The 19,418-nt window shown below is 36.8% G+C and overlaps 1 protein-coding gene across 1 annotated transcript; it reads left to right on the top strand.

Moving 5' to 3' along the window:
• The first annotated feature begins 9,719 nt into the window (after window positions 1–9,719).
• LOC127838963 (uncharacterized) lies at window positions 9,720–15,009 on the top strand. The gene is made up of 6 exons (XM_052367100.1): window positions 9,720–9,910; window positions 10,202–10,384; window positions 11,054–11,082; window positions 11,359–12,048; window positions 12,920–13,133; window positions 13,610–15,009. The coding sequence occupies exons 1-6, from the start codon at window positions 9,748–9,750 to the stop codon at window positions 13,951–13,953; spliced, it is 1,623 nt and encodes a 540-aa protein (XP_052223060.1). The 5' UTR covers window positions 9,720–9,747; the 3' UTR covers window positions 13,954–15,009.
• Window positions 15,010–19,418: the final 4,409 nt, after the last annotated feature.

Genomic DNA, 19,418 nt, shown 5'->3' with positions numbered 1-19,418 from the left:
GTACTATCCGATAATTTGATACGCATGTTGATATGCCATTAAGTGTAGATAAATAATGAGAGCACACTTATTAGAACTTTAGAATGACTTAATCTCGTCAACTTGGTTCCACTTAAACTACCAGGTGCTTCAATGTCGTGTAACTTAATATGACAGGATTTATTATTCTCGCGTACGTTAATTACTGAAATATTTACATATGTTGATCAAAAATTCCACACAGTTTGACAGGATATATATAAAGCAAAAACAGCAAACATTTCGAGTGGGCATAGTTATAGAAGATACCGTTTAGCTCATTTGCATAGTAATAATTTATTAATCGTCTTATCTTAGATTTATTTGTAAATTTCTAAGAAATCTAAAAAAGGCTCGCTTATGACTAATAGTACATAAGCAGAATGTTATCCATCAACATTTCACAATTTTAGGTAAAGTAACGGCAGGCATATTATTATTCAAATTAAAGAGTGACACTGCATTTAACCCATTTAAGCCTAGTGGACTCTCCCATCCTTCTAAACTGGATCAATTCATTTCCAAAATTAGGGATGTCTACTATATTGATTCTATATTTAGAATATTTTTTACAGAAATTCCTTTAAGCAAACAGCGCAGACCCAGATGAGACGCCGTATCATGCGGCGCCTCATCTGGTTCTACGCTGTTTGCTAAGGTTAATTTCAAATACAATATGCGTGTTCGATTATTTTGTGCTGTTTGCATAGTGTGATGTTTTTGTGGCATTATCCATAGAGAATATAACTATGGCATATGCCTCAATTGTTTCTTACGTAATTTAGCAATGTAATTTATTGTGACATGATGATCGATTGTAATAATCGTTTAATGATATGAATGATAATACATTTTTACATAAAAATGAATAAAACACATTAATTAAACGGCACAATTGACGACCCTGATAAGAAAGAAAAGCACGTAAAAACACAAAAAGGAAAAAAAAGGATATTACAAACACTATTGGCAATAGACGTTTCCTACATAAGTCAACTTGCAGTGCAATTAGTACATTATGGTTTCTATACATTAAAACAAGTCTGCAGGATAAGCTGAAAAACCAACCACAATTCAGCCTTACCTCAGTTCATTGAATCGCAACACTTATTTCAACAAGTATAATTTTAGCAAAAATTTCATGAACCAACCTATTTTGTGATTGCTTTTCTTTAACTTACATGCATCTTATACCAATAATTAATTTATTACTTGTGTCTAGAAATCATTCAATAAGCTAGGCGTGAAAATGAGACGTTTTGTCCAGGGGAGATAACACGACAGGGCGTTGTGTCCAGGGGAGGTAACACGACAGAGCGTTGTGTCCAGGGGAGGTAACACGACAGAGCGTTGTGTCCAGGGGAGGTTACGCGACAGAGCGTTGTGTCCAGGGGAGGTAACACGACAGAGTCTTTTATTATTTCTTCAAAAAGTTACTTCGCTTTCATTCGCAAACAACAGAACAAAAACAACTCCTCTTCGCAGTTCAAATTATATATTCTAATGACACGTGTTTGTTTTAAATACTTTTCCACATATTTTTGTGAATAATTGTTATCTGTTTATCGAATAAAATATATCACCGTAATCCAAATTAAAACATTAACATATTGTCCGTCGTTTAAGTACGATGCGGACATGAAGTTCATTCATATTTATTTTGTTTATTATGGCATCGCTTGAATTAAGAAAGCATGTCACTGCAAACAAGTTATAGAATGACTGTGACAGTAAACAAAAAAAAGCGATGCCTGATAAATTCTGCCAACTGCCACGCTCAGTGAAAAGAACCTGGCGGTATTACGTATGCTCGTTTTGTGGTTAGTTCCCCTTGGAAAGCGTTATTGAATGAACGTGTCAGAAAAGGAATCCTTATTGGGTATATCGTATTAACCATCCTTTTAATGGTCAAGACAATGATAAACCAACAATAAAGCAGCATTACACAGGGCACATGTACTTGTATTATTATCAAAACACATTGTAATTGTATATCAGGTAAATTCACAATGCAGATGGTTACAATATAGAACATAATAGTCATTAATAAAATAAGGTAACGAAGAACAATAACACCTTCCATACAGAACGTGTGGTTTTCCCGTGTGAAGTTAAATAGTTGTACTGTTTTTCATAATTATATTGAATATATAAATAAAAACATCACCCGCGTCCTATAAACTAATAAGTAAACTAACCTGTAAACAGCGTGATTCACAACAAAAAGTATCGATAACAACATATTTATGGAATGCGTTGTCCTCTCATTTCGATGCAACTCGAGTTACACTGCGTACTTAATGAACGAAAATGTATGATAGAAAAGAATAGTCATTTATTGTCTGATGTTAAAAATTAAATTAGCTGCAGCTGTGCGGAATGAAGCTGAGAGGAAAAAATACAATATAGGATTCGCAAAGTTGTTCACAAAGAACAACCTAGAGAAAAAGAATACGATGGTGGTCCGTAATTTAAGGGCGGTAACAAAAACACCAGAAATCACTGGAAACAAGGTCAAGAATAGAAACACCAATGTTACGCTTAAGACAATTGTTGTCGTCTGCAAGGATCTTTTACGACTTTGGACTGATGCCGATGCGCCGTTTCCGGTTATTGGCCAAACCTTTCTCCACCGCCGCAAGAAGAGAAATAAGCGAATATAAAAAATACACGTCACAATACACATGGCAAGTGAAAGTGCTGAACCTGTTGAGTACGCTATTATTCGCCAAGTCTTGAAAGCGTCATCGTAAACGCACAATCCCTTCGAGTTATTGTGTACAATAAAGAAATGTTGTGCCGAAACCAATGAACAACACGCCGCAATTCCGATTCCAAGATACTGTCCTTTTTGTTGCTCGCCCAATCGAAGCAGAGTGCCGCGTGTCGTTGCATTAAAACGATACACAGCCAAATATGAAATGATGACACCCGAAGTAAGAAACGTCGCTGTCATCACGGTATAGTTCAGTTTACACAGCCAACTTGGCGAAGCGATTTTTTGCCAGAGGCCATGATGAATGAGAACGAAACATGGCGCGCAAATCAGAAGTGATGTTACGTCGCAGACGGCCAAGTAGAACAGCATCCAGTCCGTTAATGCCCTCGTGCTCAGCTTAATGTGAAGACAGATTACCACAATATTTCCCGGAATGCCCAAAATAAAGGCTATCCCTATAAGGCCGGACACGACTATTCTTGACCATTCGGGCACGAGTGAGACCATGTTGATATCTGCTGCGTTTTCATGCGATGACTCGTTCTGTTCGTCATGTATAGTGTCAAAGGAGTTCATGCTAGTAATATAAAAAATAAGGAAAACATATACAATAAATAAAACAAGCATAAGTATTTTATTTCATGAACACATAACATTTAATTCATTCATGGCAAACGTTATTCTCCGAAACTAATAATAGTCCAAGGCCAGATTGCGCATTAAGCGCAGTATGGGCACACTCCTTTACACTTATTACACCTGCAAGCCTTGAGTGACTTTACAACCGACAGTGTAGCTCCTGTCCTGACCGCGCTTCATACGCACCTTGGTACGGAGCTACGCTGGCCGCATGTAGCATAAGATCCATTTTCGTATGAAGCAGATCATATATTTCACACAAGAATGTAACATGCTCTACAGACCTCATGATTGTCTTACTACGTGAAATACTACGTAAAAATATATAAGACACAAACGTTTGAGACCAAATATTTTAAAGGCAATTGTTTTGTTACAAGAACAATGAATTGAGTTTATGTGTTGTAATTATAATGAAAAGAAAGGCACCGTCCTATGTTGTTCATGTATTTTCAAAACGTAAAAATATTTAAATACATTTCGAATTTCCATGTATGAAAATGTCATCCTACTCTCGCGGTAAAATTGTATCTGCCGTAACGAATCATCCAACTATTCTTTTGATAAATAATCAAGACTTTCAATATTTATTCAAAAAGACTCTTGAAAACACTTCCTGCTAAGTGTAGGCCATTGGATTTATAACGAGGTACATACGGTCTTTATAATGGTCATGTCAAGATTTAATATTAAAAATATTAAAATATTATCCGAAACTGAAGGGATTATTGTTCGGATTTTTATTTTTGTAAAATGACGAAAAACGGTATTATTTAGCGTGTTTATAAGATTAACTTAGAGACGAACGACGACTGGCAAAAAAAGATGACAACAAAGCGATTTAAATAATAAGGACATTCTGGACTAATCTGGGACGACACTTTACGCACATGCATTATACCCCCTTTACACAGAGCACAGCCCGTATATTTTTGTAAGTCACGAATCAGTCCATGAATATGACGAACATCCATATGAGGCACCGAACAGATAAAATAAAACTTTAAGCAACATAAATAAATATGATGGTCACTTAAATAGCTAAGAACGAAATCATCGGTATTTTTGCCTTAGCCGCAGACACCGTCAAATTGTAGTCTGTTTATAACTCTTCATAACACAGTACGAATATATTCACCATGAAATAAATAAATGTAAAAACAAATATAGGTACAACGTACTTTGTATTTGTTAATATTGCCTGTTGAATTAAAACACGAGCATCCTGTGTCAAGAAGAAAGAATGCGATGAATAGAACATGTGTGCACAAGGCTTTTCTCTATTCGATCAGTTCAATTTAAACCAGAGTGACAAACAATGCTTCTTGCCACAACTCTCACTTTGCTAATACCACTTCTGTGCGTTCTTTATCCTGGGGTTGTTGGCGATGAAATGTTATATTCCTCGCAACGGCTAGCATTATTTAAGTAATGCTACGTTCAGGAATATCTTCGGCCTTTATATTATATGTCACTTGATACGAGCATGTATATTTTTTCCTAGAAATAACCATTTGCGTTGGAAAAACGTGACTTGATTGGCATGAATATATTATTTACAGAAGTATGTCCAGTTACTGAGACTCTGGAAAAAAATCTGCATTTGCTTAAGTAATAGCTCTCTGCATACGCGTAAATAAAACGAAACAAATACAATATATCTTAGTGTACGCATTAACAGTAACAGTGCAATTATCACTTGCAGTAGTGAACGAATATTGATTGATAATTTCTTGAAGATATCGACATACTGTGGTCATATGATACTGGATATTCGTCTTGTCTCCTTCAGGTCGTAATTTAAGGATGATCAGATGACACTTGCGTTGCGCGTTCCTTGTAGAAAATGCCTTTATCTGTGGCCGGTGACCAATGAGTTTTCTCATTTTTTGTTTCCGATTAAATCTTGCACACAAACTATAGGTATAATTGCAATAACAAACTATTGTATCATATTCTTCTGAGAATCATATTATTGCATTCTCATGCTTTATTTACCAATATACAACCCCTTTGTCATACTGATGCGTGGGCGTTGAAACACTTCTCTAGCGTCCATCCGGTTTAATCCAAACGAGTCAGCACTCAAAATCGTTGTTGTTTACAATTGTTTACAATCCAAATATTGACCGATAAGAAACACGATAACTCGAATTTTAAACAAAGTAGTTATTGTATACCTATGGAAAGACACAACTCGTTTGTGAAGTTTTGAACTAACTATGGTGTATATATGTTAAATTGGCGTTTATTATACGATAAAGATGGTCGTTTTCCATGCGTTAAAAATAACAGAACCAGTGTGTTGTTCGCTGATGTTGTTTGTAACATTTTACTAAAGTTCAAACTTAAGTTCAAGCATTTCTTCGTAGAATGATGACCAAAACCCACCCCAAAATTGAAAATTTATTATATCTCTTCGCAACATGTTCTTTTAGTTCACGCTTAAATGGACGTTTTCACAGACTTTGGCATGAATGGAAGTTTGTAATTAAATGCTAATTGTAAACATTAGACCTTAATAGCTACATTAAAAAAACACAAGATTAAAATTAAAGATAGAGAAAAGTAATCCACAACTGGACTCAAACCACTGACCCTTTAAGTAAAAATCTATCACTAAGACCACTCGGCCATCCGTGCTCATACAGTGGGTGGCGTATCTTACACTTTATATAAGCAATCCTCGTAGTGTCACACAATATAACGATAACAACAGAACTCACCAAATTATTCAACCGTTTCGCGTTTGTAACGTAATTTTCATGTTTTTACATCGTCAAAGGATGCAAATAAATGAATATTTTATAGCATGATAAATGTTCCGCATTACTGTGTCTATGCAAATATCGTAACTACAACGAATGTTTGCGAATCTGAAACATCAATGCTGTCAATTTCCCAAACCGTGAAAAGGTCCCTTTAGGATCAATCAGTTTTTCCGAGGCAGATTTCATACACTTAGAAAACGTGTCGCTTATGCCTGATTCTGGGTAGAGTGACAAATCTTAGTTCATGTGCGAACGTTCAGAACAGTTTTCCGAGACAGATTTCACACAGTTAGAAAACGTTTCTATAAAGCCTGATTCCTGACTCTGGGTAGAGAGTGTCAAATCTTCGTTCATTTGCGAACTGTCTGAACTTCTTTTCCGAGACAGATTTCATATACTAGAAAACGTGTATCTAATGACTGATACGTTACTCCGGGTAGAGTTTCAAATCTGCGTTTATTTACGAATGGTCTGAACAGTTTTTCCGAGACAGTTTTCATAGAAAACGAGTCTCTGATGTCTGATGTATGACTCTTTGTTTAGTGTCAAATCTTTGTTTATTGCAAACTGTCTGAATAGTCTTATTTGATCGTTTGAGATCATTGTTATGCTAGCTTGGTATTTTCTTGTATGCTGAGTTATTCGAATTCTTACTGGTGTTGACATGTGAAGTTGCTTCAACGAGCTGCTGATGTTTGCAGTTGTTTTTTTATATAGAAAATATCTGTCTCGTATGTTTTTGACCATATGTTTCGGGTGGACGACAGATAATATCAGCGAGTTAGTATTTTACCATTTACTTGATAGGAAATTTTGTGTGCTGTATATAAAGCTTGACGGCCTGAGCTTAGTTTGTGTTGCGTTTCTGCTATATGTCCATGTCGATTGTTAATTAATATATTGCAGCATTAACACGGAAGTGAATAATCAAAAAATGTTCAACCGCGAATTTGGTTTCATTCACATTGACATCTTTGTCAGTATAATCGAACTTTTTCTGAAACATGTTAACTCTCCTTAATGTGTCGTCAATTTCTGAGACTGTCTTGCATTCGTTAAAGCCGATGTTCGAGTCGGAAAATCGCTCATGTGCAACGTCATAATCCCAATAAGTGTATGCTGCTGCAATATGTAAATTAAGGAGAATCTTTTTTCCATCTAAATACATAGGCATGTTTAGATTACGATTGAAAATAAATAATTACTAATATTTTTACAAGTATTTGGACATTTGTATCAAACAAACGGATGTGATTTTAACACTGTATTGATGCCTGGTTTTATGCATTCACCTTTTTGAACTACCCCTGTGTCAAAACAACAAGTCAAAACTCTAAGCCACACGAAAATTCTAAGTATTGCTTATTGAACAGTGTTAGTAATAGAACACGTTAAAGTTATCTTGTAACAAAAGTTGTTTCACAACTTATATTAGTAATAGACCATCGCACAAACATGTAGACGTAAAAGCTTACGGTAGCTTGTAAACACTTGTTATAGTAATGTTTTTCTATGGGGAAAAATCTGCAAAACTTTACATTAATAATCTTTATGATTGTAAGCCTTCATCGGTTCAGCAAACTTACAATAATGCTAACCTGAACCAAGTTAAAGCTGTACTTTTGCCCATAACAATATGGTCAATTAGGATTATCTACAAAGTAAATTATGTTCAGAGAAAGGCCTTTTTTTAAATCATGAATCTTGAATGTTTGAAAAATTAATAATTCAAAGAAAACAATGAAACTTAAATAATATCGTATTTATTGTTACTATTATTATTATTATTATTATTATTATTATTATTATTATTAGTAGTAGTAGTAGTAGTAGTAGTAGTAGTAGTAGTAGTAGTAGTAGTAGTAGTAGTAGTAGTAGTAGTAGTAGTAGTAGTAGTAGTAGTAGTAGTAGAAGTAGCAGCAGCAGCAGCAGCAGTAGAAGTAGTAGTAGTAGTAGTAGAAGTAGTAGTAGTAGTAGTAGAAGTAGTAGTAGTAGTAGTAGTAGAAGAAGTAGTAGTAGCAGTAGTAGTAGTAGTAGTTGTAGTAGTAGTAGTAGTTGTAGTAGTAGTAGTAGTAGTAGTAGTAGTAGTAGTAGTAGTAGTAGTAGTAGTTGTTGTAGTAGTAGTAGTAGTAGTAGTAGTAGTAGTAGTAGTAGTAGTAGTAGTAGTAGTAGTTGTAGTAGAAGAAGTAGTAGTAGTAGTAGTAGTAGTAGTAGTAGTAGTAGTAGTAGTAGTAGTAGTAGTTGTAGTAGTAGTAGTAGTAGTAGTAGTAGTAGTAGTAGTAGTAGTAGTAGTAGTAGTAGTAGTAGTAGTATTAGTAGTAGTAGTAGTAGTAGAAGTAGTAGAAGTAGTAGTAGTAGTAGTAGTAGTAGTAGTAGTAGTAGTAGTAGTAGTAGTAGTAGTAGTAGTAGTAGTAGTAGTAGTAGTAGTAGTAGTAGTAGTAGTAGTAGAAGTAGTAGTAGTAGTAGAAGTAGTAGTAGTAGTAGAAGTCGTAGTCGTAGTAGTAGTAGTAGTAGTAGTAGTAGTAGTAGTAGTAGTAGTAGTAGTAGTAGTAGTAGTTGTTGTTGTAGTAGTAGTAGTAGTAGTAGTAGTAGTAGTAGTAGTAGTAGTAGTAGTAGTAGTAGTAGTAGTAGTAGTAGTAGTAGTAGTAGTAGTAGTAGTAGTAGTAGTAGTAGTAGTAGTAGTAGTAGTAGTAGTAAGTTATAAAGGATCATGTCATAAAGGTTATACTGTCAGATAATTGTTTTTCGAGTTCATTTATGTTTTATGTAATGTTAATCATCCAATCTTTTAATTAGAGTTGGTGTAAATTTTAAAGATCATAAATTAACGTTTGCATCGTGAATAAATTATATAGATGAGAACATATTTATATTCTATAACCCACGATAGATCAATTGGTGTACATTTCCTAAATAAACCTTCAACACAAACAATACGCCTAACAATTGTAAACAAATTTCAGGTTTTTTGAATAGACGGATCAGGTGTCATGTGTTCGATAAGCATCAGCTAACTTGGATCGGAGACAAAACTGGATCTGGTAGAACAAAAGAATCCAGCTGATAATCAACGCAAAGTTAGTATAAAAATGCTACGTCATTAAATCCAACTGGCTTAAAAAGAAATTGTGATATATGCCTTTGCGTGTTTTTAAAGGTATAAATCTTATCGACAAAGGAAGCAACTTGGTGAGGACAATATGATTATTCTGGAATTAAGAAAATAATGAAGTGAAAACTATTTAGAATTTAATGGAAAGTGCAGCTAAAAACTTCGGACAAAGTAACCAACGCTACTACGTCAATCATAGTTCTAATCAGTTAAAAGCATAAACTTTTAATTAAAACATAACATCAGTAGATGTGTGTTAACAAATTTGCCAAGTACAACAATAACCATTTTACTGATTGACAGTTGTATTGGTAGACGGATTTTTATATACTTAAATCGTTAAAACGTTTGAGAGATTTGGTTCACGGTTTTACTGTACACATTAAAATACAAACATGAGAACAAAACGTATCGTTATTGCGAACCACTTATAAGAACCATAGCATATTTGTGTCGACCGCTATATTTTACAAACGGTTAACATCGCCATGGACTCCGAGAACGAGCGTCGACTTCGCCGGAACTGGAACCTACTGAAACAGGAACTTCCGGTTGACAGCTTTGTGCACCAGCTCATAGCAGACGGCGTGTTTGCGCCAAATATGCGTTCTGAGATCCTGAATGTGATCCCCAATACTGCTAGTATGAAAGGTCGGTTGTGCGTTATTTACTTTAACTTAATGTTTAACTGATTCAATTACTTATTTATATTTCTAAGTTATTTTATGCTCATAGTGGAACTTTGTAATTATTGTGAATGTTTCTTTATATCTTACAAGCAAACTATCGGGTCTTTTTTTTTAAGTATGCTTTTAACTTTAAATATGTATATATTTTCCTTTATTCAATTCTTAATTAGAATAATGTTATGGAATAATAATATAATAATATACCATTATTAAAAGATGTTCATACAAGTCTTTCTGATTTTGTATTTTCCAGCTGAGAAGTTCCTGAACGCAATTTTACAGACCGGAAATCGGGCCTATGAGGCTATGATCCGGTTTATCAGCCTGCATCCGGACAACCGCTACAGTCGGGTCATCCAGGCGCTTAACATTCCCGTGGTCAGTAACGACAATCCGCCCGCACGCTCCGGTAACGCAGCAAATAATAGCCAGCCCCGTAAGTGGATTATCATTTTATTTGTAATGACTTTTTATCAAAAAATCGGTATTTCTTGCTGGAATACACAGATTTTCTGTTTTTCTGTGTTGTCTTATGTCTCGCAATGACCATATAAAGAGATAATTAACTGTGTAAACCTGGTCGGGAGGTCATACCGACACGACAGAGCAACTTTTCTTTGACTTTATTCGGGATATGGATTTTTGGAATATAGATTTTCGACCTTGGATATTGCACTTTCGGCCCCCACCATAACAAGATCCATGTCATGTGATTAGGCCATTTGTCCAACATTTGCTCTTATTCATAGATACACATGTATATACACAAGTTCTCACATTGTTGTTCAGTTAAATTTTGTGCCGATATGAATACTATTTAATTTAATGAATCGTGTCACGTGGAATTGTTTAAAGGGCGTGTCGGGGCGTTTTACATAAATATAGAAGAGTATGCAAAGCCAACGCCACACGGTTGTTCACAACTTGTATTTTGGTTTCCGTTGAGTATTGATATTTTTCAGTGGAATTTGTATTAAGATTATTACATGTATTAATATATACTCATTGTGAGTGGACGCTTGTTAACTGCATCAAGTGTAATAAACTGGTATATATAATTGTAATTTATTAAACATATTATATTTAAGTATGATTAATATTTCAGAGGCCGATTCGAGACCTTCTACCGCAACGGTATGTTGTTAATCTTTTCCCTTAAATTTTGCAAATGACATTTCTTTCTCTTCTTTGAGTTATGACTCAAATCGGAAAATACTTTTCGGAAAAACATATATGAATTTTGATGAGCGGTCATATAGTCGCTGTATGTATTGTTTATTAAGCCCATGCAGTGACTATTTAAAAGTACACATTTTAAGCCCCATATAAATCCATTATTCTCAACAACTGTGTACACACGCCTCGTGTTTAATAATTCAACACTTGTATGACAAGCGCGTTATGTTTCAGAGCAGCGGAACCATCAACAGTGAGACGGGCGAGAAACACAGACGCGTCGTTCCCGTCCGGAACGTAAGACCGGAAGAGAATCCCCGCAGCATCATGGGAACGGCGCCTGTTGCCACCGTTGCCCCGCTGGTCTCAGTCTCACAAAATGCACCAGCACTGGTACCTGCTGCATCGACCGCCGCAGTTATACCCGCTCCCTTGGCCGCACCTGCTCCGCCGACTCGAGATCCAAGCAGCGGCGATTCGTCCGCCAGCGTTACCCCTCAGGCGTTGTTTGTGGATAGTCGAATTGGAGAGAACTTTATTGGCTCGAGAATCGCCACTCAGAGCGAAATGTCGCTCGCATCGTTTAACACGGAGTCGTCGGATGAGTTCGGTGCGCAAATGGGCGCCGATGCGGGTAGTCCCAGCACGGCGGACGGCGAACCGAACGTCCGGCAACCGACAGCGGAATGTCCCATGGACATGAAGGTTCTGGAACAGGAACTGGTTCGGATTGCTCCCACCATCGCGGATCTGTTTAAGAAGATATCTAAGCAGACGAGTAGCGTCCCGACGTCGGAGGAAGAGCTACAGAAGATAAAGGACGAAAATGAACGACTGCGAAAGACGAACAAGTCTCTCATTGAGAAACTGAACGCTTTCCAACAGAAAATAATTCAGCTGCAGCTCGATAACAAGAAACTCAAGGTTTGTTTTACCTTTTCAATTGTCCATTATATATAACAGGAACAATAGCTTATTCACGGTGTGAACGCCATGTCAAAAATATTACATACGTGTTTGTTATTTGCTGTTCTGAGAAGAGGGTCCGGCGGGTGGAGAAGAGCGAGTTGCAGAAGAAGACAGTGGTGTTGCAAGCGATTTAACGCCGACTTGACGACCACAATTGCAATATTTTAATCCGCTATATGCACTAGTACTCCAAAAAAATTCCTAAAATGCCTACCCAGATAAGTATTCCGCACAGGCTAATCAGTGACGACACTTACGGATGTATAAATTTATGCATTAAAAAGTATCCATATGTAGCGATATACACTGTTAACATGCAATTTAAAACGAGTTTTGTTCAATTATCTGTAATGTTCATCCATTACTATTGATAACATTTCTGCTAAATCCACCCACTATATTCACGTATTTCGTATTATTATTTTTGTTTAACACTAGAAACTGTAAAGTTTATGTGTAATACAAATATGTGCTGTTCTGTTTTGATGTTATGGAATTTTTTGTTTTAAGGAAGTCTCTCCTAAACGAAAACTCAGTCAGACTGAAAGTATTGTTATGATTAGTAAATGCGAACTGCACATGCCTATCTGGGACGGCACCGTTCGCACAAGCATAAAGCTCTGTTATCTCTGAACGAGGCTCATATAATTCAAACATGCTGTCCACACCTAGAATACCAAAGAGATGGGACTCGTTAAGATGAGCGACCTGTCGCAGAAGACTGTGGAGATATCTGGAGCGGCGCATTGACTACCACAAGCGTGTTCTTTCTATGTGTTTTATCTACGTATTATTTACTAAATCTATACCTGTTGTACATAAATAGGAGAACAGCGAGATGGGGCGGGCGAAGAAGGGCGAACTGCAGCAGAAGACGGTGGAGCTGCAGGCGATGGAGCGTCGCCTTGACGACCACAAGCGCGCGCTGGAGGAGAAGGAGGCGGAACTGAACACGCAGCTGCTCAAACTAAAAGAGATTGAAGAGGAGAATCACGAACAGAGGGAGAAGATTGATAAGCTAGTGGAGTTACAAGATGAAGGTATTCAATAGTTTGTTGGTCGTTCTTGTTATACTTAAGTCGTGATGTCAAGGAGAGACTTTTTATATAAAATGAAATGTTTTAATCTAGCATGCAGACAAGGAAGTACAATGTGATGAGTAAGGTATGTTGGTGATACTATACGCGGTTTTAAATGTGTGCTTGCTTTTAAAATCCGTTGATTGAGCTTTATAGCGTAGAGCCAACGAATTGTGCTGTTAATTGTTACAAACTTAACTTAATGTACATGTACATGTGATCCTTCAAATTTTACTTCTTAACTTGCATGCAAAACTGAATGTATAAATTATAAAACAAATTAATATTAACTCCTGAAAATATATTTTAGATCATACGTGTATATTTTAAAACTACCGGTGGTACGAATGCAAATATAATGAGTTATAATTTATTACTAATGCATTCTGTTCAATTAATGGATCCGATATAAATACACGTGTGTTTTCGCATCCCAGGAATCATCGAACGAAACATCCAGCAGGAGCAAATCTCGACACTTGTCGAAGAAAAGGAGCGGCAGAAAGACCAGATAGAGTCCCTCGAGGAGCAGCAGAAAGTCGGCGAGCATCGGCTCTCGTCCCTCGAGGAGAGGCTCAAACTGCTCGAGCATACGCCGCGCCAGAAGGGCCGCAACCGTCGCGTGATGTCACCGCCGCGGTCGACGCACTGGATGAACGGTTACGTGGACCATTCCCACCACGCCAACGTGAAGTACCAGTCGGAGATCAAGTTTGATCCGCACAAGAACGGCGGCAAGAGGACGTCGTCGATGGGAAAAGCCGCTTGGCCGTTTGCTTGACGACCATGTTTCTCGTATCTTGTCCATGTTATTGTACAACTGTCTCTAAAGACTAAACATGTGTTAGTTTGTGAGAGTTTTTGTTGTAGTGAAACCTTTTCACGAGTTTGAACGATATGCCCGCAATACCACATTGCAAAACATTAATTTTGTAAATGTTGGTAGTGTTTTCAGTTGTCGTTTATTTTAGATATTTTAGAGGTAAATTATGATATTTTGAGTCTTGTTCTACAAATGCTAAAAAAATAAAAATAAATGATTGGTTAGTTGGTTTTGGTGGAATATCAATTTTAATTCACGAGAGATCATAGAAAATGATATTTTCACGAGTGGCGCAGGCACGAGTGAAAATATATTTGTTCTATGATCACTCGTGAATTTAAATCGATATTTCACCAAAGCCAACACATTTTCTTTTTATTTTATGCTTGCAAACGATTATTATTTTTTATTATTGCCATTCTGGAAAATATAATTCCCCGTTGGGCGCCCCGCTATATTATTACATGTCTTTTTAAAGGAAGCTAATCCGTTTGATTTTACAAACATTAATTCAGAGTTAGTCACCCTTGGTAAAATTGCCTAGCATCAGGCTCGTTTGGTCATTGTCGGCTCGGGTACTTCTTACATGTACCCCGAGTACGGTAAATATACTTAAACGTACCCGGCCGATATTAGACTGTACCCGAGTTTTATTCCCGCCCAAAATCCGATGTCGTGAAACGCACTACCGATTATAGTAATTACGAAACAAACTTCTTTTTTTTCAAACTGCATCAACATGCTTTTTGAGTATGAGTGTCGATAATATAAAGGCCATTAAAAAAAGAGAATTGACATAAATATTAACATAATTAATTTAAAAAAAATAGCCGACAACGACCTATTTAGCTTTAATACTCCCGGGTACGTTTTAGTATATTTTCCGTACCCGGGAAACATGTAAGGATAGTTAAGTGTACCCGGGGTACATGTAAGTAGTACCCGAGCCGACACTGACCAATCGAGCTTCGATTAGGGGTCACACTGGGGAAACCAAAGATATCTATAAATGGATTCGGTAAAACAATGAAACTTGTCACAGGTCGATACTGAATGACGTCGTGAAGACGCAGGGACGACCTGAAAATAAACTCATAATTTAACCAATATGAAAATTATCGAGAATTTTCGCTGTTATTGTTCAATGTTTGACACAGTGAAATATCAGTTTTAATTCACTGATATTTAGTATAAATCATCGTAAAGCATCAAATAATAGTGTATATCTTCTGGTATTTTTATCAATCAGAGGTCCATTCGATAAAATGTTATTTTTCAATCTGAAAACGCACTGAAGAAAATAAATTGGAATGTGAGTCTGTCCATTATTGACTTAAAGTATTTTGCTCTGCTGTAAATAAGTGTATACTGTTTTAGTCTCGCATAAACAGACTAAACAGAAGACATGTCTGAAAAGTAATTATTGCGTTATTGTTGGCAGTTATCTATTTGAAGTTTACTGTTCACATTTTAAGTGCTTAACCGGAGTTGTGGCAAAGTGTCATAAATATCACAACTGTTTTTATTACAATGACACGAAACAAGATTGGTACCACTAATTACACTGTTCGTTTCGATGCTGTTATATTGCATATAGTTTTTACTTCTCTAATTGGATATAATACTGTTCTTTAGTGCCCACGTTATCACGATTTGTAAATGATATGAATTGGACACTGCGGTTTTTTACACTTTAATGTGTTCGCGTAATTACATGGGCAAAAGGAGCTTTAGAATAAAGGAATAGAAAATGCCTTTGTTAGGTTTAAAGCACCAGTCCCATACAGCTGCCGGATCAACCCGGTTCAATCGTGTAGCCGCCGTGTAGCTCCGTGTCGATCCGTGTAGGTCCTTGGACGTCCTGGAATGTCCTTGGCGCTACGGAAGGCAAACACGGCAGTTGTGTTAAGTTTAAAAATGCCGTTTTGATCCGTGGCAATCCGGAATGACAGCACTATCCGGGATGGTCCGTGTAACTGCCGTGTGGAGTCCAAGGACAGCGGTTTAGGGACCGGGGAAAACCTTCTTCAAGCCTTGGTTGTCCGTTTGCGTCCTTGACAGTCCGGGAACACATTTCAGACCCATGTCCTTGAAGGACCGTGACGGCATTTGTACGGTTGCCTCCCGTGCTACCGCCTATGCAACAAAGTCGATGAGATGACGACTGAGGACAAGCTGATGCTGATGAGATGCCAGCTTCAACTGCAAAAAGCTCAGGTTTAAAACAGTGTCCTGACTGCTAAAGCGAAGTAATGACAGAGAAATAGGAAAGCCGCAAAAAATATTTATCCAAACCAGTAGATATAACGAATAAAAGAACCATCTGGGTAAGATAATGGCTGCCAGTCGACCAGGCTTGGTTGATTGCGTACGACTGATGGGCGAACTCAAGAACAATTTTAAATGATAGGCTTCTTTAATATCCTGCACATGGGCTATCAGATATACCAAAAGATCCTGACACGTATTGAGCAAAGAATCAAACCGAAGAAAATAAACTGCAGGAAGCATCTGGCAGCTTGCATTAAGTTTGCAAAACATTACGGTACCTTTCATCGGGGTCAGTTACCACTGTCTGATGTATGGCTTTTGGGTCGCACACAGCAATATCTCCAAGATCATCATACAGGTCTGCGATGTGTATTTGTTGAATTTGCTGAGGAACAATTGCACTGTCCTGACAAGCCAGCTGAGTATAAGAGCATCGTCAAGCAGTTCGGCGACCTAAATCAGTTGCATTACTATGTGGTTGTATTGGATGGGAAACACATCGCCGTACATTGTCCTCGGCGTGGTAGCTCCTTGTTTTACAATTATCAGCAATCCATAATCCTCATGGCCTTTGTCGACGCTGACTACAAATTCATTTGGGTTGAATTCTGCAGCAATTCATTGCTTGTTTAGTACAGGGTTCTCAATGAGCCAATTGGCCACGATGGCCTCATTTTTCCCTGAAAGGACTAGGGACGTCTTCTTTTTGACGATGCTGGATCAGCATCGACCAAGGTTTGATAATCATAGAAAAAAAAATCACAATGGCAACCTATGTAAAAGACCGAGCCAGTCCGATTGAGATAACTTGATTTTTCAATTACTTCCCTTTTGCATTCGCCACTGCGTAAGAGATTGCTCGTCATTGATAACATTCTCCTAGCAGAGTTGTCGTTCCTGTTTCAACATTCAACAATGGCCGCCCCCATGAGAGTCTCGAGTCAAAACTTTCTTACTGCATAAATTGGCTTGTTTCGCTATTTAGAAGCTGTCATTTATGATATATGAATTATTTATTCACTAAATCTCCGCTAATGACAACAAAGGATGGAATTCGAAGGATATATTCGGTGTGAATGGATCACTTTCTATGGCTTCGCCCATGAGAGACTTGATAACACTCGTGTCAAAACTTTCTTACAGCTTGAATCGGCTTGTTTCGCTATTTAGTAATGCAACAATTAATGGAATTCTAAGGATATATTCAATGTGAATGAAGCACTTTCTGGATCTCGACAGTTTGACAAAGCAAAACTGGCATACTGATGATACTGGTATTTTTAGTTATCAATTAAAGTCACATTTTGCTTTATAAATTTTGTTTAAGCATTTTGCGACTTATTGAATGGCTATGATACCCGATATCAACATGTCATATGGGATTTGCATATCACCAAGCTGTCCTGAAATACAACATTGAATACAAACTCTTTACTTAAATTACTGGTAAGTGTGAATTCTTCTTTCTATTTAAAGGGATCTTTTCACGCTTTGGTAAATTGACAAAATTGAAAAAAGTTGTTTCAGATTCGTAAGTTTTCGTTTTAGTTATGATATTTGTGAGGAAACAGTAATACTGAACATTAACCATGCTCTAATATAGCCATTATATGCATCTTTTGACGATTTTAAAACCTAAAAATTATAAAGCGTTGCAACGCGAAACGATTGAATAATTTGGAGAGTTCTGTTTTTGTCGTTAAATTTTGTGAAACTACGAAGATTGCTTATATAAGGTATAAAATACGTCAAGCATGTGCACTCGGCGGAATAGCTCAGTAGGCTAAAGCGTTTTTACTTCAGGACTCCGGCAGGACTCCAGGGGTCACTGGTTCGAAACCTGCTTCGGGCAATGTTCTTTTCCTTTTTTTAATTTTTTTTCATGATTTTTTACTGGAACTTTTACGATCCAATGTTTACATTTATCAATATGAAGCATTTAATGAATAAGTTAAAAAAATGCCAAAATCTGTGAAAAGGCCCCTTTAAGTAGTTGATGTCATTACAGTCCAAATAATTAAACGTAATATACCGTTTAGTCCATGTATATTGACCTCATATTTATAGGAGTAGATATTATGTTAAAAGGGGCCTTTTCACAGATTTTGACATGTTTTGAAGTAAGTCATTAAATGCTATATATTGATAAATGTAAACATTGGATATTAAAAGCTCCAGTTAAAAATCCAGAATAAAATTCTTTAAAAAAAAGTATTCCGCAGCAGGGCTCGAACCAGTGAACCCCTTAGTCCTGGAGTAAAAACGCATTAGCCTGCTCGACTATTCTGCCAAGTATAATGGTTGTCGTATTTTATACCTAGTATGAGCAATCTTCGTAGTTTCACACAATGAAACAACAACAACATAACTCTCCAAATTATTCAATCGTTTCACTTGCAACGCTTTATAATTTTTGAATCGTTAAAAGATGCAAATAATGGCTATACTAGACCATGGTAAATGTTCAGTAATACTGTTTCCTAAAAATAACATAACTAAAACGAAAATTTGTAAATCTGATACAACTTTTTTCAATTTTTGTCAATTTACCAAAACGTGAAAAGATCCCTTTAAAGTTAAATAAACCATATCCCAGTAAAAGAGACATTGAGGCGATTGTGGCCAGTTTAGATCCAGTTCAGCCTGCAGTTGCTTGAAAGCTGTTTGCTTAAGAGCGGTTTTCTGACAATGACAAATAGTTTAACCCTTTCAGTGCGAGTACCGAATTTAAAGGCCTTTGCAAACAGTTTGGATCCAGATGAGACGCCACAGAACGTGGCGTCTCATCAGGATCCAAAAATTTTGCAATTCTGATAGTATTCTTTGAAAAAAAATCGAAGAAAATGCTAATTTTAGAAATTCAGCAGACGACATTTTACCAGACGACAAATTTCCCAGCATGCAAAGGGTAAATTGTATACTGATTAGACTGCCCTTTTCCTGTGACCTGGCTAATTAAATTCAGAAGCCTAGTAACAGTTTAACGTTGATGTTACCAATGTGTCAGACCAGGGCCTGGATTTTGAAGTCTAGGACATGCATGGTCAGATGATGTCATTAAAGATTATACATTTTTTCAAACACATACAAATGCATACAAATATAAATAGCAAAATGCACTACGTCAGAAGGCATTTGACTTCGGCTGGTGC

This window comes from Dreissena polymorpha, chromosome 7 (genome assembly GCF_020536995.1).
Source record: "Dreissena polymorpha isolate Duluth1 chromosome 7, UMN_Dpol_1.0, whole genome shotgun sequence".
Taxonomy (NCBI): Eukaryota; Metazoa; Mollusca; class Bivalvia; order Myida; family Dreissenidae; genus Dreissena; species Dreissena polymorpha.
The sequence above is the reverse complement of the archived record's forward strand: the minus strand, read 5'-3'. Positions and strand labels throughout refer to the sequence as shown.